The sequence below is a fragment of the Dipodomys ordii genome, unplaced genomic scaffold (assembly GCF_000151885.1).
Source record: "Dipodomys ordii isolate 6190 unplaced genomic scaffold, Dord_2.0 Scaffold38, whole genome shotgun sequence".
Lineage (NCBI taxonomy): Eukaryota > Metazoa > Chordata > Mammalia > Rodentia > Heteromyidae > Dipodomys > Dipodomys ordii.
Genome location: NW_012267254.1, coordinates 234,350 through 260,737, shown reverse-complemented (window position 1 = coordinate 260,737; position 26,388 = coordinate 234,350). Strand labels below are relative to the sequence as shown.

Below are 26,388 nucleotides of genomic sequence, written 5' to 3'. Positions count from 1 at the left end.
GTGGTAGAGTGCTCACCTTGAGCTGAAGAGCTGAGGGACAGCGCCCAGGCCCAGAGTTCAAGCCCCACGACCAACAACAAAAAAAAAAATTACAGTGTTAGCAATGGATGCTAGAAGTGAAACTTAGGTTAAGTAAAAATGTAGCCACAACTTGAAACAAACCATTACTGAACTATTGCCAGGCACTGGTGGCTTACGCCTGTAATCCTAGCTACTCAGAAGGCTGAGATCTGAGGATCATGGTTCAAAGCCAGCCAGGGCAGGAGAGACCATGTGACTCCTATCTCCAATAAACCACCAGAAAACCGGAAGTGGCGCTGTGGCTCAAGTGGTAGAGTGCTCGCCTTGAACTGAAGAGCTGAGGGACAGCGCCCAGGCCCAGAGTTCAAGCCCCACGACTGACCAAAAAAAAAAAGAAAGAAAGAAATGTACTCATTGCCTTACTCATAATCCCTCGTACAGCATCTTTACAATTAAAAAAAAAAAAAGAAACATTGCTTCTTACCATAAGTTGATCCTAAAAGGCATGCTATTTAGCCAACTAAGTTTGTTTGTTTTTTATTTAAATGTTATTGTAAAGGTGATTTACAGAGGGGTTACATAAGTAAGGTAATGGGTACATTTCTTTTTGAACAGTGTTACCTCCTCTTTCATTTATTCCCACTTTTTCCTCTCCCGACTGCTCCCCTCCACGCCAAGTTGTAAAGTTCATTTCCAACATAGTGTCTAGTAAGCATTGCTGTTGCATTAACTTACCCTTTGTCACACCATTTCTGTGATTCCTTCCCTTCCCCAAATCAGATAAACTTATATACAAGACTAAGGGTATAGAAATAATAATAATAATAGTGACAGCTGGGAATAAATCAAAGGGAAAAAAAGAAAAAACTGTATGACCATTTAAAATGATACCTACCAAAATGAACTCCAAGAACTGGAAATAAGATTCTACTTTTTGTGTACTAGTACGTGGGCTTGAACTCAGGGTTTCTTGGTATTGTTTACCTTTTTCACTTAAGGCTGATGCTCGACCACTTGAGCCACAGCCCCACTTCCTTTTTCGTCCCATTAACTGGAAATAGTCTCCTGGATTTGTCTGCCAAATTGGCTTCCAACCTCAATCCCTCAGATCTCAGAGCACGTGTAATTCATAAACAGCTTCATTATATCAAACAACAATACATCTTCCAAATGAATTTTTAATTTTAAATAGCCTGTTTGAAATGGCTTAGGAAGTTCATATGTTCTCAATGTGTGTGGGAATACATTAGAAGCAGTTCTCAATGTACAAATGTTGTCTGAAACTCAACATACATTGATTTCATAGACTATATTGTAGAGAGGGTTCTGTTTCATTCTGAGTTGGGCTGGAGACCTGGAGAAAACTGTTCTACAATATAATACTTCAGACTTGAATCATCTCATATAACACTGTTTGTGTGGAATCATTGTGAAGGTGTCAACTTGAATGATCATTACTCTACATAACAAAGGATCACATTCCTCATCTCTATCACATTCACTCCCTGCCAGCCTTTCTTGGGAGTTACTAGAGCTTGGCAAAGAGATTTAAGAGGCCTTGACCTTTAGCCAATGGAAAAATCCCAGAGCTACTCTCCCACTGGATTGGGTAGATCTTTATTTTCCCTTTTCATTTTCTACTCCCCAAGATTAGGCTGTCTGCTTCCTTCTTATCCTCATTACCTTTTATATGTGATTGGCTTTACTTAACTCCTTTCCGTGGTTTCTCAAAGAGAGAGACAAACATAACTGAGGACTCAAGATTTATTTTTCTTATGCTCCTTTCCACAGCTCTTCATGGTTTTCTCACACTCATTATTTCTGGCAACAATGATAAACAGAGGGTGCCAAGAACTAACAAAAGTACACAGGGAGTACTGCTGCAACAAAGCAGGAAGTGAGGGCCACCTCTAATGCTAAATCTCTCTGGTCTCAGCGCTAGCTCTCTCTCTCTCTCTCTCTCTCTCTCTCTCTTTTAACCCTCTCTTGCAGAAGAGATTTATACTACACCCACTGTACTGAAGCAAGGAAATGAAATTGCTGTTTATGTAAGGGAAAAATTATTCCCAGGAAGAGCCACATGCTATCTTAGCAAGTCAGTAGGGGACAGAGAGGGGAAATCCCAGAAGACTTCTTCATAACAAAAGACAGGCACTACCATTCAAATGTATGTAAATATGGGGACCCAGCAAGGTTGAGGTCTGATTACATATCCAAATTCATATCATACTTTACTGCATTTTTAACAAGATACCTCCATTCCATCATACAATTTTAACACCAGATGCCTTTCTATGGTCATTTCTGGAGAGGATTTCTGGTTTGACATTGCCACCTACAGACATAAAGGGAGAAGTTCATCTTAGCATTCTGGCTTTTGCTTGGGAAGAACAGAAATGCACCAATATCCCTATTTCAAAGGAAGCCATCATTAAAAATATTTTAATCTGAATTTTCTATAAAATTCACTCAACTAGGTTTTGCCTCTAACAGTTTGTTACAAAATGATCCAGAGGGGGCTGGGAAGGTGGCTCAGTGGTAGAGTACTTGCCTTGCATGCATGAGGCCCTAGGTTCGATTCCTCAGCACCACATAAGAAAAAAGAAAAAAAGCTGGAAGTGGCACTGTGGCTCAAGTGGTAGAGCACTAGCCTTGAGCTGAAGAGCTGAGGGACAGCGCCAGGCCCAGAGTTCAGGCCCATGACCAGATCCAAAAAAAAAAAAAAAAAGATCCAGAGGCTGGGCCTAGAACTGTTAGAACTGTGCCTAGGCCCAGACTTCAAGTCCCACAAAAAAAAAAATCCAGAGATACAAAATAGTAAATAAAGATCATGTTAGAAGCACAGCTGAAGAATATCTCAATATTTTAATTGAATTTACATCCCTTACATGTGAATAAACCTGAACACAGAATTTAATTCTTACTAGAGTAGTAAATCTTCCATCAAATCAAGAGATATCATAAAATTCTCAAACAAATATCACTAACCAAAATCAAGAGCGAGTATTATAATTCCCCAAAGCATCCAGAATCATCAAATTAATCTTATGACAAAATTTAAATCATAATGGCTAAAAGAATCTCTACTGCTTTGTATGTGTGTGTGTGTGTGTGTGTGTGTGTGTGTATGCTGGTCCTGAGGCTTGCCAACCTTGAGCAAAAAAGTGCAGGGATAGCACTCAGGCCCTGAGTACAAGTCCAAGGTCCAAGACAAATTAGAAGTGATAAGATACTTAAGCTCAGGCCAGGTAGGGGTGCATCATGATTTAAAAGAAAATGGTGCTGGGCACAGGTGGCTCATGCCTGTAATCCTAGCTACTCAGGAGGCTGAGATCTGAGGATCACAGTTCAAAGCCAGCCTGGGCAGGAAAGTCCTTGAGACTCTTATCTCCAATTAACCACCAGAAAACCGGAAGTGGCACTGTGGCTCAAGTGGTAGAGTGCTAACCTTTAACAGAAGGGCTCAGGAACAACGCCCAGGCCCAATCAAAAAAAAAAAAAAAAAGAAAGAAGAAAGAAAATTGTAAAGAATTCCACCTCATGATAGCATGAGATGCTCATTAGACCAGTAAAATAAGGATAATTGGTACAGACACAAAAAAACACCTGTATAAAAGCTAGAAATTTTCTTAGTGGCATCATACCAAGAAACCTTTGTTCAAGAAAATATGCTAAACTCTTGAAAAACAGGGGAAGTCTGGGGCATCTGAGCCATGACCTGCTACATCTTTTTCTCCCTTTTTCCTAACTCAGTAATGACAGGGGTCCACTCCAGGAAAATGTGACCAAGAAAACAGGTCTACTCATACCTCAGCTCCCAATGAATAGATAGATCTTACCAAAAGGGATGGATCACCATTATTTCTCATCCCTTTCAACTCTGACTAAAAATACTAAAATTCCCAGTAAACATGACTGAGAGCTGGGATGCTCCCTTCATCCAGCACCTACTTCTAGAGCTGAATCTGTACCCCAGGACTGGCAGGCTGAAAATATAAAGGTCAACTCGCCCTCCCCTTCCTCCAGCTCACTTGGACAGAGGTCCCATGCCAGAGGCAAGCTAAAAACAGATCAAAAACAACCCCCCACACCAGCAGCCAGAATAGTGCCAAAGGGTAGAGGCAGTCTATAGAAATAGAGAAAAGTGAAGCACTCCCCAAAGGAACTAGTCTTATTTGAAGAATGTGGATATAGTCAAGCTTAAGGGTTCTGGCAAAACATTGAGATGTTGGTGTTTCTCTTCCTTAACAGAAACAATGTGTATACATAGAGCAGCAAGAAAACTGGAAACCAACAAGAAGAAAAGTTTTAGAAAATATCTGAACACATGTAAATCAAGTAACACATAGATTAAAAAAGAATACAAGGAGCTGGGCACTAGTGGCTCATGCCTTTAATCCTAATTACTCAGGAGTCACATCTGAGGATAGTGGTTTGAAGTCAACCCAGGAAGGAAAAGTCTGTAAGACTCTTATTTCCAATAAATGATCTAAAAGGAGCAGAGCTGTGGCTCACGTGGTAGCACACTAGCCTTGAGCAAAAAAGAATCTTCAGAGATAGCACACAAGCCCTGAGTTCAAACCTCAGGATGTCACAAGAAGAAAGAAAAGAAAAGAGAAAAAAAGAAAAGAAAAGAAAAAAAGAAGGAAGGAAGGAAGGAAGAGGGAGGGAGAGTGTTAGCATATTGGCTGGAGAGGTGGATGGATGGATGGATGGATGGATGGATGGATGGATGGATGGATGGATGGAAACAAAGGCAATAGGAAGTATCTAGCCAAACCAAGGGTAACAAAAGGGGGTGGGGAGAGAATACAAGGATATTGAAAGTTGCTTAAAACAAAAGAAAATGGAGATACATCATATCAAAATTTATGGGATTCAGCAAAAGCAGTACTAAGGGGGACATTTATAAGTAATTTATAAATTCACAATAATAAAGAAGAACAAGAAGCTAGGCATGGTGGCACATATCTGTAATCCCAGCACTTCAGAATACAAAAGGATCATAAGTTCAAGGATAGTCTGGGCTACATACCACAATGCTGTCTCAAAAAATAAAGTAGAAAGATCTGTGATCATTTATCATTGCATCTCAAGGAACCAGAAAAAGAAGAGTAAACAAAACCAAGAATTTAAGAAAAGTCTCACAATTGCTCCAAAGGTGAAATATAAGACAAATCCTAGCAAAAACTTCTCTACAGAACGTAGTAATTCCACTCTTAGTTATCTACCCAAGAGAAATGAAAACAGATGTCCACACAAACACATGTGAGTGTTCAAAGCAGAACTATTCATAATTCATCATGTGGTGAAAGCAAGAACAATAGGTGGTATCCATAAAATGGACTATTTAGAAATTTTTAAATGATATATTGATCCATGCTACAAAAGTAGATGAAGCTTGAAAATATGCTGAGCCAGACACAAAAAGAGTATATGTTATATGATACTACTTAAATGAAATACCCAACAAAAGCAAATCCATAGTGACATGAAGGATTTTTGTGTGATTAGCTTTGGTTGTTAGGGTTGGGAAGAAATGAAGAACAGCTTTTAATAGGTATGGGGGCTGGGAAGGTGGCTCAGTGGTAGAGTGCTTGCCTTGCATGCATGAGGCCCTGGCTTCAATTCCTCAGCACAACTTAAGCAGAAAAAAGCTGGAAGTGGTGCTGTGGCTCAAGTGGTAGAGTACTAGCCTTGAGCTGAAGAGCTGAGGGACAGCACCCAGGCCCAGAGTTCAGGCCCCACAATCGACCAAAAAAAATAGGTATGACTTTGTTTGGAAAGTGATGAAAATATCCTAAAATTGATTATAGTCATAGTTACAAGCATTTGTGAATATACTATAAGTCAATTCACTGCATACTTTGAATGGATGAAATACATGGCTTATGTACATCAAATAAAACTGCTGTATAAAAACAAAATGATAATATTTGACTGTGTAAGCTGTGCAATGAGCTCCTGGGTGCTAACTTTATTATAATCCTTTAAATTTACATTTAGATTATTCTTTGCTGATAAAATGTATGTTTTAACAACAGCATTGTTACAAGTCTGGAAGACCTAGATTTCTGCCTCAGCCACCTAACAGGTAAATTGTTGGGCAGATTACTGAATTTAAGCCTTCCAGTGTTTTATCTGTAAAGCATAGATGGTAATAATAGTAACTTCCTTGTAAGCTATTCTATCATGTGCCTGGCGTGTTTTCAGGGCTATTATTAGCTAATGTTAGCTATAAAGCAGTTAAAGCACTTATTCACAAAATCCTTGATCATGGGTCTCTTGCTTGAAACTCACCTTTTCATATTTACTATTTTCTAAGAATTCAAAATTTTGATCAGGCAAATAAAATTGACCTTCACATAAGACCTACTGGATCTTGTTTTTAAAATGTCCTTACATGGCAGTGGAGTTGTGGCTCAAAGTGGTAGAGCACCAGCCTTGAGCAAAAAGAGATCAGAGATAGTGTGCAGGCCCCAAGTTCAAGCCCCACAACCGACAAAAATAAAATAAAATGTCCTTACATAACAGTTCTATAACTGTTCTAGAATAGGATAAATTCAAAAGTTTCATCACTTCCCAGTGTTTAGTGTTAGCAAATCTTCTAGGCCTGGCTCTGACAGTTCAAATCTAGTCCAGATTAACAAAATACTCTTTTCAGTCTTGTGTTATCTTCAGCATCCGTATCTGTTCTGAATCAGTCAAAAGATCCTCTGAGTTGGTCTTGCTATAGCTCTACCTGGATTTCTAGCCAATGATTTCAATGGTTAAAGTCTACTATTGAGCATCTTATCCAATTTTCTGACGCACATGAATATGTGAATAAATGTATCAGGGAAGCAGAGTCAGAGACTAAGGAAGAATTGGAGAGATGTGACACTCATCCAGGTCTTTTGCAAATTCTTGCTGTTAAAATTAGTTGACACTATTCTTCATGATACTAAAACAACAAATATTCATGTAAACTATTATTAGACCACTTTGTTTAAAGGGCTTCTCACATAGTTTATACAAGAGTTGGGTAGCTTCTACCTTTCCTTACCAATACCTGCCTTTTAACCATTTTAAATTATGAGTCTTCCTCTACTGATTGGCAACTAAGAAATAAAGATCAAAGAAAAAAAAATTTTTAAAGAGACTAAAAATGCAAACGATGAGTGAAACAGATTTGATTCTTTAAAACATAAACAAAATTAAAAACTCAAGCTAAACTAACCAAAGGAAAGAGCAAAACAATCTAAATTAATGAAATTGGGGACACAACAGATACCACTGAAATCTAAATGATCATTAGGGAATATTTTCAGATTACAGACATGAGCCACTAGCTCCTGGCTCATACTTTGAAATTTCACATGAAAATTTGTATGGAAAATCTAGAACAAATGGACAAATTTCTGAAGACACATTGTCTATGAACCAAGAAAAAGTTGAACTAAGACAACATTTTTTTTTGTCGGTCATGGGGCTTGAACTCTGGGCCTGAGTGCTGGCCTTCAGCTCTTCAGCTCAAGGCGAGTGCTCTACCATTTGAGCTACAGTGCCACTTCCAGTTTTCTGGTGGTTTATTGGAGATAAGAGTTTCACAGACTTTCCTGCCCCGGCTGGCTTTGAACCGTGATGCTCAGACCTCAGCCTCCTGAGTAGCTAGGATTACAGGCATGACCCACCAGTGCCCGGCTAAGACAACATTTTAAAATATTAAAAATATCAATAAGATTGAAGCAGGACCAAAAAAAATCTCTTCCTACAAAAAAATCTCTTCCTACAAAGTAAAGACCAAGACAAGACAGATCACAGCTGAATTTTACCAGACTTTTAAAAGAAAGGCTAGTACCAATATTCTGCAAACAATTACATAAAATAGAAAGGAAAGAGATGTTTATAAACCCATTCTCTGAAGCAAGTATTAGACTGATAACAAAACCACAAAACAACAAAAAAAAACCTACAGACAAACATCAGTCAAACTGATCAGTAGTAAATATGGATCAAAAAAACATCTTCAACAAAATACTGGCAAATCAATAATACATTAAAAAGATCTCATATCATGATCAGCTCGGTTTCATTTTAGGGAGGCAAATATTGTTTTACACATGAAATTCAATAAACAACACAACACATAAATAGAATTAAAGATAAAATACATGATCATTTCAATAGTTATAGAAAAAGCCCTTGATAAAATTCATAATCCCTTTTATGATAAAAATTCTGAAAAAAAATCAAGTATAGAAGCGTAATACCTCAACATATAGACTATATATGACAAACCCATTTCTAACATCACACCAGATAAGGAAAAACTATTTCCTCTAAAACAAGAAGAAAAAAAGAGTGTCATCTCTGACTACTCTTATTTAACATAGTACTTGAAATTTTAGCCAGATTTATCAGGCAAGAGAAATGAAATGAGTATAAATAGAAACACACTTAACAATTACCTTGTTAGCTGAGCATCAATGGCTCATACCTGTAATGTTAGCTACTCAGGAGGCTGAGATCTGGAGATGACACTTCAAAGCCAGACCAGACAGGAACGTTCATGAGACTCTCATCTCCAATTAACCACCATCAAAAAAAAAAAAAAAGCAAAAAAATGGCACCATGGCTTAAAGTGGTAGAGCACTAGCCTTGAACCCAAAAGCTCAGGAACAATGGCCAGACCCTGAGTTCAAGCCCCAGGACGTGCACAAAAAATAATACTTCTAAAAATAATAATAATACTTTGTTTATATAGGTGATATGATTCTATACTTGGAAAGCCCCAAAGACAGCTGAGTGCTGGTGGCTCATGCCTATGATTCCTCCTCCTGTTTCCCCTTCCCATCTTTTCCCATTCCCGCACACCCCCCGCCCCAGGCAACAGTTGTAAAGTTCTTTTTTGACATAACATCTTGTACATCTCATTGTTGCAATGGGTCCACCTGTATCCCTATATAAACAATTTGTTTTTTCCCTTCTCCTCCACAAATTATACCAACATCAAATACAGTAAAAAAAAAAAGTCAACAGTAAAAAAGTCAACATGCAGAAAAACCACAGTTTATTATATACCAATAATAAACTCATTAAGAAAAAAACCAGGCAAACAATCCCTTTAAAATACCCAGAAATGACGGGCTGGGAAGGTGGCTCAGTGGTAGAGTGCTTGCCTTCCATGCATGAGACCCTGGGTTTGATTCCTCAGCACCACATAAACAAAAAAAAGCCAGAAGTGGTGCTGTGGCTCAAGTGGTAGAGCACTAGCCTTGAACTGAAGAACTCAGGGTCAGTGCCCAGGCCCAGAGTTCAAGCCCCACTACCGACAGGGGAAAAAACAAAACAGAACATAGGAATGAATCTAACCAAGGAGGTGAATATATTTGTGATAGAAAATAGGGGGTGGAGAGGGGTGAGGGTGTAGTTGTGGAGGTGGAAGGAATGGGATGGTAGGGGAAAAAAACAAAGGAGGATGCAACAGTGCTGGATAAGAAATGTACTCATTACCTTGCTCATGTAACTGTAACTCCTCTGTACAGTATTTTCACAATAAAAACTTATTTAAAAAAATAAAAAACACTGAAGAAAGAAATTGAAGAAGACACTACAAGATGTAAACATCTTACATGTTGATGGATAGGGAGAAATAATGTTCTTAAAATCAAATGCAATCTACAGATTCAATGCAATTTCCATCAAAACATCCATGACATTCTTCACAGAACTAGAATAAACAATCATAACATTCATATGGAATCAAAACAGACCCTGAATAGCCAATGTAATCCTGAGGGGGGGAAGCTTTATGCTACAGATACCACAATACCGATTTCAGATATTACAGAGCCATAGTAACAAAAACAGCATGGTTCAATATACACAAATCAATAACTAAAAAAGACATATAAAAAGAGTTGCTTATATCAATAGAATAGAAGAAGAAATCAGAAAGAAACCAACATGCGTATAGCCAACTGATTCTTGACCCCATAAAAGCATACTAAATGCATGTATGAAAGCTACCAGCATGACTGTGTTTATTGCAGCATTATTTACCATAGCTAAGATATGGAACCAACCCAGATGCCACTCCATAGATGAATGGATCAAGAAAATCTGGTATATGTACACAATGGAATTCTATGCCTCCATCAAAAAAAATGATAATTGCCCCATTTGTTAGGAAATGGAAAGACTTGGAAAAATTATATTAAGTGAAGTAAGCCAGGCCCAAATAAACTTAGGTCCCATGGTTTCCCTTATTTGCAATATCTAGTATATGTCTGAGTCAAGCAGAAAAGGTCAGATAAGTTGTTAGGGAAATGAACCCTAAGATATGTATTCAAATGTTTTTTTTTTCTTTCAGGTGATTGTTTCTAACACATTTATAAGACTATTTCTTGGTTGCTTTGTATGTCCCTCCCCCAAGGTATAACCCCTGCTTTCACTGTATTTGATGTTGGTATCATTTGTGGTGGGGAAGGGAAAAAACAAATTGTTTAAATAGGGATACAGGTGGATCCATTGCAACAATGAGATGTACAAGTCGTTATGTCAAAAACGAACTTTACAACTTTGGTGGGGAGGGGAGGAAGATTGGGTGGGGGTGGGGGGAGGATGGGAAGGGATAGGCTGAGATCTGAGGATGGCGGTTCAAAGCCAGCCCGGGCAAGAATATCCGTGAGACTCATCTCCAATAAGCCACCGGAAAACCGGAAGTGGTGCTGTGGCTCAAGTGGTAGAGCACTAGCCTTGAGCTGAAGAGCTGAGGGACAGCACCCAGGCCCAGAGTTCAGGCTCCACAACCGACCAAAAAAAAAAATTAATGGGGGCCAGATGCCAGTCACTTCTGCTTATAATTCTAGCTACTTAGGAGACTGAGACCTGAGAATCACAGTTCAAAGCCAGCCCATACAGACAAATCCAAGTGACTCTTATCTCCAGTTGAGCAGCAAAAAGCCAGATGTGGAGATATGGCTCAAGTGGCAGGGCATCAGGACAGCATTAGACCCTGAGTTCAAGCCCCACTCCTGGCATTAAAATAAATGAAAACATTAATTGGGACATGAAACATGAACCCATGGGATCCAAACAGAATTTTACTTGAGAAAATTCTTCTTAGGCCATTCCATTAACACTGCATTACAAAGTGTCCCAGCATCCTTTATTCCATTTCTATAACATGTTTGTGTTTCACTGAATATCTGTATTTCCCTCAAGAATATATGTTTCCTAAGGGAATCCTTGCATACCAATCAATTATTTGTTCAATCACTGGATATCTATGCATGTAATAAATTAATTCCTAGCATCAAGAACAGGGATAAGGAGCTGAATGAGAGAAATTTTACCTGTGTTGGGTGAGCACATTCACAGCAGAAGGATGATTGGCACAGTAAGCCAAATACATAGATTTAAAATGAGGCATGAGATTCAGTAGGCAACCTCCTACTTTGTGTTGGTTTTCTGGAAATCTGTAAGCAAGACAGGTGAAACACCAAATGTAAAATAAGAAACAAAAGATAAAAGAAGATGACTCCAATTAACCCTGGCACCATGGAAACCTTCTGAATGTTTTGCCATTGTTTTGCTTTAAAGTCTATATTAGAAATATCCTATCTGTGAAATGTAGATTTTTTGGCTATTGATTTCAACTCTAGTCCCCAAACATAGCTCTAATAAGCAGGGTCAGATACTTATGTTGAATTAACCACTAGGGGTAGTTGTTTTTAAGATGGTTATATTTGAATTTGGCTTCGCATGCTAAAAATACTCAGCTAATTTATCTGAAGTTCAAGTGCAAGCTAAAGTACTTGAATTCAAAAGCAACACACCACAAAAGAATATTATTGCACTGTGGTTGACCTGGTAGTTGCTCCACAGAGTGATCACATCATTTTAATTACTTTTTAAATTACAAGTTGCCAGTTTTCATTTATAGAAAAATCAGAAAGGCATAAGAAATTTTTAAAAATTACCAAGAATCACACTATTCAGGCATATCTATTATGATAACAATTTTGGCACCTTCCATAGGTTTTTTACCCTATGTGTTGCTCCATAAAATAAAAAAAACAGGGATTATAAATCTAGTTTGTAATCTGCCCTTTTCATTTAGCAAGTATCTTTCCATATTAATTATCTACATTCCTACTGGCATGTGAAGTTGCTTGTCCAGTGTCTATATTGTGGTATCTCTTCTATCCTATCCTGGACAAAGCTATGTCTTAGAGAGCTCAAGAAAGGGGCCATCCTTCTCAAATTTCCAATATAGATGAAAGTAACAGATTTCTCCAAAATATCCTGTTTGCAAAATTAATCTTGCAACAGAGACATATTGCCAAGGGTCAATTCTAGGTAACTGTAGTATAATGTTGAACACTTCAGTAATCAGTATACCAGCCATCAAAAACCTGCTGTTGTTCACATACAGCTATGCTTTCTGTTCTTCCACTTACTATGTAATATAATATAATAGGAATGACTAAAAGAGAATCAAATGTGGCTGGAGGTGGAGCTTAGTGGTAAAGAGCGTGCTTCAAATGCATACTTATCTGGATCCAATTCCTAACAGAAAGTGTGGAGGAGCAACAGAGGGAGGAGGGTTAGCAAGGAGGAAGGGAGAAAGGGAAAGAGGGTAAGAGGGAGGGAGGAAAGGACTTTTGAAATAGAATAATCTGAATGACTTTCCCAAGTAATCTGTACTATGCACAAGGGATCTAACACATATTAAAGCTGTCGTCCATCATGAATTAATACCTTATATAACTTTTACATTGACCAGAAACAGTAAATTAATGTTTCATTATTGTCACATATAAATTTACTAGATGTCTAGTGATTTGATATTGTGAACATCTCCACCTAGTGCATTTTCTCTGTATTGTTATTAGGTTCTGGAACAATGGATCAAAGCTATAGTAAATGCTAAGTATGGAATGCCCTTATTCAAGGCATAGGGTTAGGGGTAGGGTTAAAAGGAAACAAAACTCACAAAACAACTCTCAGCGGGTCATCCTAACAAATACGACTCACTTACTTGGAGCAGTCTTCCAAGGCTTGGCAGAGTGTCTGTTGAAATGTACATACTTCTTCAAAGTTTCCCAGTAAAGATGAAAATTCCACAGTACTCAGACTGAAAACAAATACATGTAGGTTTAGCTAATCTTTTAAGGATGACTTTAACTATCTTTCTGTGGTCTAGTTAGCAGACAGACTCCTAATATTGGACAAATGTAGAGAAACAATCCTGTATTTTAACTTTTTTTAAAAAATTTCACCAAATCTATGGCTTTACACAATCTCCTTATGCTTTTCTCCTCGGTTTCCCTTTCCTACAATAGGAATAATGATCCCAAATAACCAGTTATCATAAAGAAACAGCTCTTTTTTGGTATTTTATGAAGCTATAAATAATATGGATAATAAGTACTCAATAGCTAACTATCTAAATAGACAAAAATACAGTGTAGATGGAAATAAGCATTAAAAAAAAAACCTTTGTAAGGTTGGGTGCCAGTATCTCATGCTGGTAATCCTAGCTATTCAAGAGGCTGAGATCTGATGATTGCAATTCAAAGCCAGCCCAGGCAGGAAAGTCCATGTGACGCTTATCTCCAATTAATCACCAAAAAGGCTGTGAGGCTGTGGCTCAAATTGTACAGTGCTATCCTTGAGTAAAGAAACAGGGTCAGAACCCAGGCCACACACACACACACACACACACACACACACACACACACACAATCATTGGTATATTCTACTACAGAACCTAAAAAAGTAAACAAAGATATCTACACTGAAATAATGCACAGAAAAAGTAGTAAAAATCATCTTTCTCCAGAATTAAAATACACATATACCAAAAGATTCTTCATGAAAGGAAGTAGAAGGAAAAAATAGTGCTCTTTTTTTTGGATATTTCTTTGTTTACGAAGTGGAATAGTTAAGTCAAGTTGAACTATTTTTTTTGGTTGGTTGTGGGACTTGAACTCTGGGCCTGGGTGCTGTCCCTCAGCTCTTCACCTCAAGGCTATAGCCCTACCACTTGAGCCACAGGACCACTTCAGGACCTCATGCATGCAAAACAAGCACTCTACCACTGAGCCACCTTCCCAGCCCAAGTTGAACTATTTTATTCAAAGGCTTTGTATAAAGAATGTTCTTTTCCATACTTCTCATACCAAACGATAAGTGGTAAGAATAAGAGCCAGCCCTCATCAGTGAGTGCTGACAAGTTATGCAAGCATTTCCCAAATAGGAGCTCACAAGACAGGGACCATTGCTGTCTACATTTCACAGGTGAGACAACCCAGGTACAGAGAACTTAATTCAGTCAACCAAAGATACAAACCAATGAATGGCAAAGAAAGAAACTGAGCCCAAATAGTCTAACTCCAGACAGCAAGTCTTTAACCACTCTAGGGAAGAAATTTTTTAGGCTTGTTTCACTGGCCATTGTATTATACATATTCTTTCTCCTTACTAATATATAATCTTATAACTAGACAGGTACTGAGGACTCACACCTATAATCCTAGCTACTCAGGAGGCTAAGATCTAAGGATTGCCTTTCAAAGCCAGCCTGGGAAAAAAAGTCCCTGTGAGCTCTTATCTCCAATAAACTCAGAAAAGGCTGGAAGTGGCATTGTGCTCAAGTGGTAGAGCACTAGCCTTGAGCAAAAGAAGTTCAAGGACAGAGCCCAGGAGCAGAGTTCAAGCCCCAGGACTAACAAGAAATGTACTCATTACCTTACTTATGTAACTGTACACATCACCTTTACAACAAAATCAAATTAAAAAATTAATTTCACAAATGAAAGAATAATCCTACAGGGGCTGGGAAGGTGGCTCAGTGGTAGAGTGCTTGCCTTGCATGCATGAGGCCCAGGGTTCAATTCCTCAGCACCACATAAGCAGAAAAAAAAAAGCTGGAAGTGGCGCTGTGGCTCAAGTGGTAGAGTGCTAGCCTTGAGCCTTGAGCTGAGGGACAGCGCCCAGGCCCAGAGTTCAGGCCACAACCAGACCCCCCCAAAAAAAATCCTACAACTAAATCATGTTTCATTTAAATATCTGTTTATATAAAGTCATATATTAAGTGATTAAAATTTAACATCCTAATATTCAGTCTGTATGTCTAAGCCTTATGTTAGTATTATGCAAAATTTTACTAGGTGTGTAAATGTAATGCAAGCAAAATGACATGCTATTTTATGTAATATATATTGAACCAAATGGACATTGTATATATTAGATGTTTTTGTACAATAAAAACAAGTGTATTTGAGTTCACTGGCACTGTCTCCCCTAACCTAAAGTTCTTTTTTTTTGGCTAGTCTTGGGGCCTGAACTCAGGGCCTTGGCACCGACCCTGAGCTCCTTTTGCTCAAGGTTTGCATTCTACCACTTGAGCTACAACACCACTTCCAGCTTTTTTTGTTTATATGGTATTGAAGAACTGAACTCAGGGCTTCATGAATACTAGGCAAGCGCTGTACCACTAAGACACATTCTAGTCTTATTCAGGACATATTTTCTTTCTTTTTTTTTTTTTTTTTTTGTTGTTGGTCGTGCGGCTTGAACTTGGCCTGGGCGCTGTCCCTCTGCCCTTCAGCTCAAGGCAAGAGGTCTACCATTTGAGCTACAGTGCCACTTTCAGTTTTCTGGTGGTTTATTGGAGACAAGAGTCTCACGAACTTTCTTGCCTGGGCTGGCTTTGAACTGAGATCTTCAGATCTCAGCTTCCTGAGTAGCTAGGATTACAGGCGTGAGCCACCAGCACCTGCCTAAAGTTCTTATTTTGTCAGTGCTTTCTACCTATATCTTCCCTAGCCAAAGTTTCTAAGTTTCACTCCAAAGGTTAAAGTTAAGTGATATGTGTGTGTGTGTGTGTGTGTGTGTGTGTGTGTGTGTATGATGTCTGTGTAACTATGATATTTGTTTCTAGCTCTCACTTACTTTAAATATAATTATGACCAGGCATAGTCACTCATGCCTATAATCCTATCTACACAGAGGGATGATATCTGAGAATCACAGTTGGAAGCCAGCCCAAACAAGAAATTCTTATCTCCAATAAACTACAAAAGGAGCTGCAAGTGAAGCTGTGCTCAAGTCACAGAGTTTAAGCACAAAAGCTCAGGGACAGCATCCAGGTCCAGAGTTCAAAACCCAGGACTGGCAAAATATATTTGTGATCCCCATATACACAAGACTTAAAAAAATAAGAATATGTAATCTGAGGTGGATATTTCCAAGAGAATCATTTTTTCCGACCAATACAAAAGGAGAAAGCCAAACAAACATTATCAGAAACTCAGAGTATAAAAAGCTCCCTGTTCCTCTGTTATAATACCCTCCTGAACCACAAGCTGGAAAACCTTATAATGGCAAAACTGCCAGACAGCCATCCTGGCTGCTTCTGTCTCCTAGCAGTGACATGCAGAGTCAGAAGTTTACCTAAGCCTGACTAGGAACTTTTTTTTTGATCTGGCCATGGGGCCTGAACTTTGGGCCTGGGTGCTGTCCCTCAGCTCTTCAGCTCAAGGCTAGCTCTCTACCACTTGAGCCACAGCACCACTTCCAGCTTTTTTCATTTTTGCTTATGTGGTGCTGAGGAATCAAACCCAGGGCCTCATGCATGCAAGGCAAGCGCTCTACCACTGAGCCACCTTCCCAGCCCCAGGAAATTCTGAATCAGACAATAAACATTCCACTTTGCCCAACTGATCTGGGGGCTGATGAGACAGTCAGAATGAATGCAAACTTACTATAACTGTATCCTGAATGCAAAGAGGAACAGTCTAGGTCTGCCTCAGGTCTCTCACCATTTCTGCTCTTTTCTTTCTGCCTGTTTCTTGCTTGCTAACTGGCCTCCCCCTCATTTGAAATCTTACCATCTCCCTCCTAGGATTATCATTTTACTTTCTGTCCTATTTGTCTCTAGAGGGCACATTGTATTTAGTGGGAAGAGACAGGCTATGTGATCAACAAGGCAAGAAATATCTAGACCTTATTTTCTCTTTTTTGTTTGGTGTGTGTGGTGTGTGTGTGTGTGTGTGTGTGTGTGTGTGTGTGTGTGTGTGTGTGTGTGTGTGTGCCAGTGCTGCTTAGGTTCAGCTTTTCTGCTCATGGCTGGTGGTCGACCACTAGAGCCATATCTGCAGTTACAGCTTTTGGCTGGGTAATCGGAGATGAGAGTCTCACACTTTTCTGCCCAAGGTGACTTCAAACTGGGATCGTCACAGAGATCTCAGTCTCCTGAGTAACTAGGATTACAGGCATGAGCCATCAGCACCTAAATGGACTTGTTTCTTTTCAGTGGAGCAAGTCATTTCTCCCAAGGCACTAGACTCAATGGAAGAACGAGATCCCATCCAAACCTACATGATTCACAGAACACTTCACGTCACACACAATAACAAAACACTGTGTTGGGGGCTGGGAAGGTGGCTCAGTGGTAGAGCGCTTGCCTTGCATGCATGAGGCCTGGGTTCAATTCCTCAGCACCACATAAGCAAAAAGAAAAAAGCCGGAAGTGGTGTTGTGTCTCAAATGGTAGAGCGCTAGCCTTGAGCTGAAGAGCTGAGGGACAGCGCCCAGGCCCAGAGTTCAGGCCCCACGACTGGACCCAAAAAACAAAAAACAAAAAAAACAAACACTGTGTTTTTGATCATATCCAAACTTTTACAAGAAAGTAATACAAAACCCTTCCCTACTGAAGAAAGGATTCCTGTAGTGTCATAAAAATCACTAAATCATCCAGGTGCTGGTGGCTCCACACCTGTGATCCTAGCTATTCAAGAGGCTGAGATCTGAGGATTGTGGTTCGAAGCCAGCTCAGGCTGGCTAATTAACCACCAAAAAAGCTAGAAATGGAGCTGTGGCTCAACTGGTAGAGCATTATTAGCCTTTAGCAAATGAGCACAGGGACAGTACCCAGGACCTGAGTTCAAGCCTCTGGAGCAGCACAAAAAACAATAATCACCAAATTAGAAATTTGTCAAGACATTGTGCCTAAACAAACAAGATTTGGAAAAAGAAAGGGAAATAATAGTAAAATATATTAAACGTACATAAGTCTAAAGTTGATAGTCCAAAAAAGTCAGCTCATCAACAAGAGAGGAAGCTTTGCCCTCCACGGTGTGATCTGATGGTTAATTTTCTACTTGACATAGATCACCATTGCTAATGAAATGTAATCAATCCAAATAGCAAATAAATGCCAACGATGCTGTGCCTGTAAGTATCAAAAATGTTTGGTCAATATATTTCTTGAGTAAAAACTAAACTTTTCTATTCAGGCTTTAGATCAAAATAAGTTTTGAACATTTGTTTTCAAAAAGACTTTGACATCTTATTGTCATTCACACAGTTTGCCAGAGTGAAACAGGCTTGAAATGCTCTCAGGAACATTCACAAAATGCCATACTCTTTCTATTCTCAGAGCATGGGAAAGAGGTTCTGTTTTGGCAAGCTAAGGTCAGAATGAGCATGAGAATTTCCAGTTTATGTGCCTTCCGAATAAAAGCACAGGAAGTCCTTTTTCTCTATGATAAAACTGGATACATCACTTTTTGGTACTTTTTTATTGTAAAAATGCTGTACAGAGGGGTTACAGTTACATGAGCAAGGTAATGAGTAAATTTCCTATTGAGCATTGTTGTCTCCTCCTTTGGATACATCACTTTAAAATGCACTACAGATGAGCACTAGTGACTCACATCTGTCATCTTAGCTACTCAAAAGGCTTAGTTCTGAGGATCATGATTCAAAATCAGCCCAGGGAAGAAAGTCTGTAAGACTCTTAACTCCATTTAACTACAAAAAAAGTCAGAAGTAGATCTATGGCTCAAGTGGTACAATACTAGCCTTGAAAAATAAAGCTAAAAGCCGGGCGCTGGTGGCTCAGGCCTGTAATCCTAGCTACTCAGGAGGCTAAGATCTGAGGATCACAGTTCAAAGCCAGCCCGTGCAGGAAAGACCTTGAGACTCCAATCTCCAATAAACCACTAGAAAACCAGAAGTGGTGCTGTAGCTCAAGTGGTAGAGTGCTCTCCTTGAGCTGAAGAGCTGAGGGACAGTGCCCAGACCCAGAGTTCAAGCCCCACACCGACCAAAAAAAGAAAGAAAGAAAGAAAAAGAAAACTAAGTGACAACACCTAGGCCCTGAGTTTAAGCCCCAGTACTGACACACAAAAATGGGACAAGATATGTAGAAGCAAAAACAAAAAAATCTCAGAAACAGAGAGTGGAATAGAAGTTAGCAGAGTCTGAGCTAGAAATGAAGGAACAGAAGAGATGGAGAAAGGATATAAACAGACCTCAGGGTGCAGCTTCATAAGAAAGATAACATCTAATGCTCTATAGCACAACAGGTTATCTGTGATTGACAACCATTTCTTGTAGCTGTTAACATAGCTAGTGGAAAGGATTTTTAAAGTTCCCAACACAAAGAAGAAATGGCATATGGATGAGGTGAGAGGCATAGCAATGACGTAATCTGATCATTACACATTGCTCACATGCAACGGAAATATCACATTATTTCCCACAAATATGGAAAAATTATAGTGCTTACAATGTTTAAGTTTATCAAATTCTAAGTGCACAATAGGCAAGAAATATACAAGATAAAAATGATAACATGTGGAAATCCAGATATATTCATCCCTTCCTCATAAAAGCCAGCTAAGCTTTCCAAAAGCAACATCTTGCATAATTTCTGTTGCCCTGACTATGTTCTTGGCAACCTGTGATCTGTGGAAATTCTTCTAAAGGGCAAAATCAATTATTCAGTGACATAAGAGTAATGACTCCATATGCTGACATTTTCTGGCTTTATTTCACTAGGGTTTTTTGTTGTTGTTGTTGTTGCTATTGTTTGTCGGTCATGGGTACTGAACTCTAGGCCTAGGCGCTGTCCCTCAGCTCTTCAGCTCAAGGCTAGCACTCCACCATTTGAGCCACAGCACCACTTCCAGCATTTTTTCTGCTTATGTGGTGCTGAGGAATCAAACCCAGGGCCTCATGTATGCAAGGCAAGCATTCTACCACTGAGCCATCTTCCCAGCCCTTAACTAGGGTTTAAAATTAAAATCTTACTTGTTATTGGACTGCAAGGGTCTTAGGTAAGTAACAAGCAGAGACTGGAGTTCTTTAGCATATTCTTTCTCGGTGTCCAAGATGTTCTGTAAGACCTGTGGCAAAACAAAGGTCAAGGTATTTTAATTATCAAAAGAGTCCAAGTTCAAATACAGCTTTATATTGTAACCAAATTACTAGGAAAAGGGGTCCTATTCACTCAGGCTAGCATTGTAAGTACCACAAAATCTCAAAGCACTTTACTTCAATCTAGCAAAGTACTTTCATGATTGTATGACAATTGGTTGCACTGTATAACTCACACAAGCACAAAATTTCACACAAGTTTTCAGTTATCCAGAATTTAAAGACCTGCCCTTTACAGAGTATTGTCCCAAATAATTTTATCCTGAGGAAAAGTATCAGTTAGCAAAAACCAAACTGGAGATCTAGTGAATTTTAAGCAGGAATGAAACAACTGATCTTAGACTAAAGTAAAAAGATTGTCATATGATGAATTCAAATAGAAAAAGAAGTAAAACTGTGAGGAATTCAAGGGAAATAATATTGTATTTATTGGTAGCATAACATAAAATTCTATAGACAAAACAATGTATGGGCCCATAAGTTTTCTTGCACAACGTATTGTAGGATCATTGTAGGTAGAGTGCTTGCCTAGTATGCATGAAGTACTGGGTTCGATTCCTCAGTACCACATACACAGAAAAAGCCAGATGTGGCACTGTGGCTCAAGTCGTAGAGTGCTAGCCTTGAGCAAAATAAGCTCAGGGACTGTGCCTAGGCCCTGAGTTCAAGCCCAAGCCTGGACACACATACAAAAAAAAATACAAAGAATGCTGGGTGCTGGTAGCTCAAACTAGCTACTCAGAAGGCTGAGATCTGAAGGTTGCAGTTCAAAGCCACCCTGGGCAGAAATGTCCATGAGACACTTATCTCCAGTTAACCACCAGGAAACCGGAAGTGGTACTGTGGCTCAAGTGGTAGAGCACTAGCCTTGAGCTGAAGAGGTGAGGGACAACAGCCAGGCCCAGAGTTCAAGCCCAATGACTGACAAAAAAAAAACACTAAGAACCAGTTGTTTTTGCTATGTGTACTTTTTATTTTCCTTTTCTGCTTCTTAGGGTATAGAAGAGGACACAAAAAGGAGGGAGGAAAGATAAATAAATGTAATCATGTTATTCAGTATATATTATATGGAAAATGAACTACTTAGGCAGGGACAGGAGGGGAAAATGGGGGCGGGGAGGGGAGCAAAGGAACAGATAACATTGTCCAAAAGAGAAATATATGCATAAACTGAACTGTGAAGTGGTAACTCTTCCATAAAATACCTTAATAATAACAATAAAATCATATTAAAAATACTCAGCCAATTCCTGTGCTGCCCACAGAATTTCTTTCTTTTCAGAGAGAGACATTAAATAAAGAATGACATGAAAGGATAAGGCATTGTTGTCAAGAAAAGCCCGGGAGTGTCCCCAAATCCCAGACATCACAGTTGACTCAATGAAATCTATGGCTTCATATTTGCTGGGTTCAGCCAGGCCCAAGTGGCTTAATCCTAGCTATTGAGAAGACTGAGGTCTGAGGCTTGCAGTTCAAAAGTAGCCCAGGCAAGAAACTCCATGAGACTCTTTTTTTTTTGTCAGTTGTGGGGCTTGAATTCTGGGCCTGGGCACTGTCCCTCAAGGCTAGTGCTCTACCACTTGAGCCACAGGGCCACTTCTGGGTTTTTTTGTTTATGTGGTGCTGAGGAATCAAACCCAGGGCCTCATGCATGTGAGGCAAACACTCTTCCAGTGAGCCACTTTCCCACCCCCTCCATGAGATTCTTATGTCCAATTAACTAGCAAAAACCTGGAAGTGGTTGGGTGCTAGGGGCTCATGCCTGTAATCCCAGCAACTCACGAGGCTGAGATCTGAGAGGATGAGATCATGGTTCAAAGCCAACCTGAGCAAGAAAGTCCATGAGACTATCTCCAGTTAACCACCAGAAAACCAGAAGTGGCGTTGTGACTCAAAGTGGTAGAGTGCAAAAGAGCTTAGGGACAGCAACGAGGCCCTGAGTTCAAGCCCCATGACCAACAGCAAAAAAAAAAAAAGCTGAGAGTAAAGCTGTACTCAATTGGTAAAGTGCCAATCTTGTGTGAAAAAGATAAGGGACAGTGTTTAGGCCCTGAGTTCAAGTCTCCAGGACTGATAAAAAAAAATATTCGTTTGATTCTATGTCCACATCCCCAAGATTCAACCAACAACAGATTGAAAATAGCTTTTAAAAATTACATTTGTTGGTCTGGGAATGTGGCTTAGTAGTAGAGTGCTTGTCTAGCATGCAGTACCATATAAACAGAAAAAGTCAGAAGTGGCACTATGACTCAAGTTGTAGAGTACTATCCTTGAGCAAAAGAAGCTCAGGGACAATGCCCAGGCTCTGAGTTCAAGCCCCTGGACTGGCAAAAATTACATTAATGAGAGGCACGGGGAGAGAATAATGGAACAGAAGACATTGTGTGAAAGGAATTATACTTATTACCTGACTCATGTAATTATAATCTTTCTGTACATGACCTCTATAATAACAATAAAATTTGAAAAAAATTCACTGGTTCCAAGGGTTAGTGGTTCACATCTAGAATCCTAACTACTCAGGAAGCTGAGATCTGAGATCAGAGGTCAAAGTTAGCTTAGGCAGACAATCCAGAAGACTCTTATGTCTAATTAACCAGCAAAAAGAAGGAACTGGAGACATGGTTCAAGTGGTAAAGCACCAGCCACTAGCCAACTCAGAGCTCAAGGCCCAGAGTTCAAGCCCTCATACCAGCCTCAACCATGCATGGGTGGAGGATTAGAATAATGCTGGTCAAGAATACAAATTTCAATGAGGAGGTATAAGATCAAGGGTTGTATAACATGATAATGATGATAACAATGCAGTATGTTCTTCAAAATTTCTGAAAGTAGATGTTTGAGCATTCTTATTACAAAAATGATAATTATATGAAATTGTGTATATAGTAACAAAATGTAGACATTTTACAATTAAAAACATATTGTATATGATATACAATTTGTCAGTTAAAAGTAAGAATTGTGATCTTAAGCAACAAAACAAATGAAATCAATGCTGATTCTTTGACAAGATTTATAAGACAGAAATCTTCAGCTACATTGACTAAGAAAGAGCAGACAATTATTATTTATTATTATTATTAAAACTAGAAATTTAAATAAATAAATGAAATTGCATTTGTACTGAAGATATGTAGAACTTTTTCTTCCCTAAAGAATACGTTACAGCAAATGCTCATTTGGTATTAGTTACTGGGAAACCTAGAGATTATAATATATGGGACAGAGCTGGGTATGAGTGATTCACACCTGTAATCCTAGCTACTCAGGGGCCTAAGATCTGAGTATCATGATTCAAAGCCAGCCTACGGAGGAAAATCTGTGAAACTGTTATCTCCCTCCAGTTAACCACCAAAAAGCCAGAAGCAGAGCTTGACTCAGGAGGTAGAATACTAGTCTTGAGCAACAAAAAGCAGCAACACAATATCTAGGCCTTGAGTTCAAGACCTAGTACTGGCATACACACACAATATATTTATAAAACAGTATGCCTACATTCTATGCCAGTACCTTATCATTTCATGTGGCCAGTCACAGATTTTAGTAGTCACTAGGGTACTAGAACCAATTCTTTGTCAATAACAAAGGCTGGCTGTACTCACAAGGCAGTGCATGATGATCAGTTTTTTGTTGGAAGAAGTGGAAGATGCAGGAACTGTGGCTTACTGGGAAACAGCTGGTCTGGCGGATGGTTATCTTGACTCTGCCAGCAGCTGGCAGGTTGCTTTGGTTTTAAGGCTCAACAGATCATGACATGTCAGATTATGACATGTGTGATACATCAGAGTCCATTGTGACTAGGTAGTAAGATACTGCCTAGGCATATACTGGTGGGTGGGAAACAGTTAAGAAGTTCAGTGTTTCTCAATACAGCAGTGTTGATATTTCATACTAGAGAGATTTCTTCTGTCATGGAGGAATGTCGTGTGCATTATGGAATGTTTTGCAGTATCCATGTTCTCTTCCCACTACATGTCAACTGCATTCCATCTCACTTCTCAGTTACAGCAACCAAAAATGTATTCAAACAGTGTCAAATATCACCTGAAGAGTAATATCATCCCAGTTGAGAATCACTTGGGGCCACAGGCCAAAATCCACAAGGTATCTTCAAAAGCTAATAATTAAATTATAGCCACTACTTGCAGACACTTTTGTCTACTTTCAGTTCCTTTATTTCTCAGAAACTTTTCTGTAAAACTATAGCACTTAGAAGGCTGAGGCAAGGGGAATCACAGATTTGAGCCCAGCCTGGGCTACATAGTAAAACCCTGTCGCCATTTGTTTTAATAAATTTAAAATAAAACTGTAAACCTAGAGGTCTGAAGATCCTGATGCTCTCTGGAATTAATCCAGTGATATTGTTGGAATGCTATCCCCTATAGAAAGGCCAAATAGAAAACAAGACTCTAGAAAACTATTTCAAGATGAAGTAAAATGAGACACAATAAAGAAACTTAGGGAAGTCATGCACTGGTGGTTTAGGCTATAATTCTAGCTACTCAGGAGGCTGAGATCAGAGGGTTGTGGTTTGAAATCAGCCCTTTTAGGAAAGTCTGTGAGACTTATCTCTAATTAATCAGCAAAATATCAGAAGTAGAGCTATAACAAGTGGTAAAGCATCAGACTTAAAAAGCTGAAGGAATCCAGTAGATGGAAACAATTAAAATTAAATCAGAATTAAATGAATTAGAATCGAAAAAACAAAAAACAGAATCAACAAAACAAAGAGTTGGTTCTTCAAAAAATTTAACAAAATTGACAGACCCTTAGAAAATCTTATCAAGAAAAAAAGAGAACACACCCAAATAAGCAAACTCAGATGAGAATGGAAACATCACCACAGGGGAAAAAAAAAGATTCAGAACATTATAAGGGAATGCTTCTCAAACTTTTATGCTAATAAGTTTGAGAATCTGGGTGAAATGGATGATTTTCTACCAAATATTGACATGCCGAAACTAAACCAACATGAGTTAAACCAACTTAACAGGTCCATATCAAGCACTGTAATAGAAACAGCAATAAGAGACCTCCCACTCAAGAAAAGCCTAAGATTGGATGGACTTACAGCAGAATTCAACAAGGCCTTCAAAGCAGAGTTCACACCAATACTCCTCCAACTCTTCAATGAAATTGAAAGTGAAAGTTCACCACCAAACTCTTTCTATGATGTCATCATAACCCTCATCCCCAAAACAGGCAGGGACTCATCAAATAAAGAGAACTATAGACCCATTTCATTTATGAACATCCATGCAAAACTCCTCAACAAAATTTTGGCCAATGAACTTCAACAACTCGTCAAAAAAATAATATACATTGGGCTGGGAAGATGGCTCAGTGGTAGAATGCTTGCCAATTCCTCAGCACCACATAAGCAGAAAAAGCTGGAAGTGTTGCTATGGCTCAACTAGTGGAGCACTAGCCTTGAGCTGAAGAGCTGAGGGATAGTGCCCAGGCCCAAAGAGTTCAGGCCCAATGACCAACAAAAAAAAAATCATATACCACGATCATACAGGATTCATCTCAGGAATGCAAAGCTTGTTCAATATACACAAATCAATATAATTCATCACATCAACAAGAGCAAGGATAATAACCACATGATTATCTCAATAGATTCAGAAAAAAAGCATTTGACAAGATCCAACACCTCTTTATGATGAAGGCTCTGGAAAAATTAGGAATCCATGGAATATTCCTGAATATAATAAAGGCTGTGTATAAAAAGCCTACAGCCAGCATTATACTTAATGACAAAAAGCTAAAGTCATTTCCTCTAAACTCAGGAACAAGACCAGGATGTCCACTCTCTCCATGTCTCTTCAATTTAGTATTAGAATGCCTAGCTACAGCAATAAGACAAAGACAAGATGCAAACATAAAGGGGATCCAAATAGGGAAAGATAAAGTAAACTCTCCTTCTTTGCAGATGACATGATCTTATATTTAAACAATCCCACGGACTCCATTCCCAAATTACTCGAGCTGATTCAAAACTTTGGTAAAGTAGCAGGGTATAAAATTAACCCTCAAAAATCAATGGCTTGGGGCTGGGAAGGTGGCTCAGTGGTAGAGTGCTTGCCTTGCATGCCTGAGGCCCTGGGTTCGATTCCTCAGCACCACATAAGCAAAAAGAAAAAA

At 39.0% G+C, this 26,388-nt stretch overlaps 1 protein-coding gene across 5 annotated transcripts in view; it reads right to left on the bottom strand.

Moving 5' to 3' along the window:
• The window catches only part of Arhgef6 (Rac/Cdc42 guanine nucleotide exchange factor (GEF) 6), a 128,874-nt gene that overhangs the window by 29,439 nt on the left and 73,047 nt on the right, over positions 1 to 26,388 (bottom strand). For all 5 annotated transcript variants that reach the window (XM_013018136.1, XM_013018138.1, XM_013018139.1 and 2 more), the window contains 3 exons: positions 20,113 to 20,207; positions 13,049 to 13,144; positions 11,361 to 11,483 (listed from right to left, as the gene is read on the bottom strand). In XM_013018136.1, the coding sequence (XP_012873590.1) occupies positions 11,361 to 11,483; positions 13,049 to 13,144; positions 20,113 to 20,207 (314 nt within the window). The remainder of the gene's footprint in view (positions 1 to 11,360; positions 11,484 to 13,048; positions 13,145 to 20,112; positions 20,208 to 26,388) is intronic.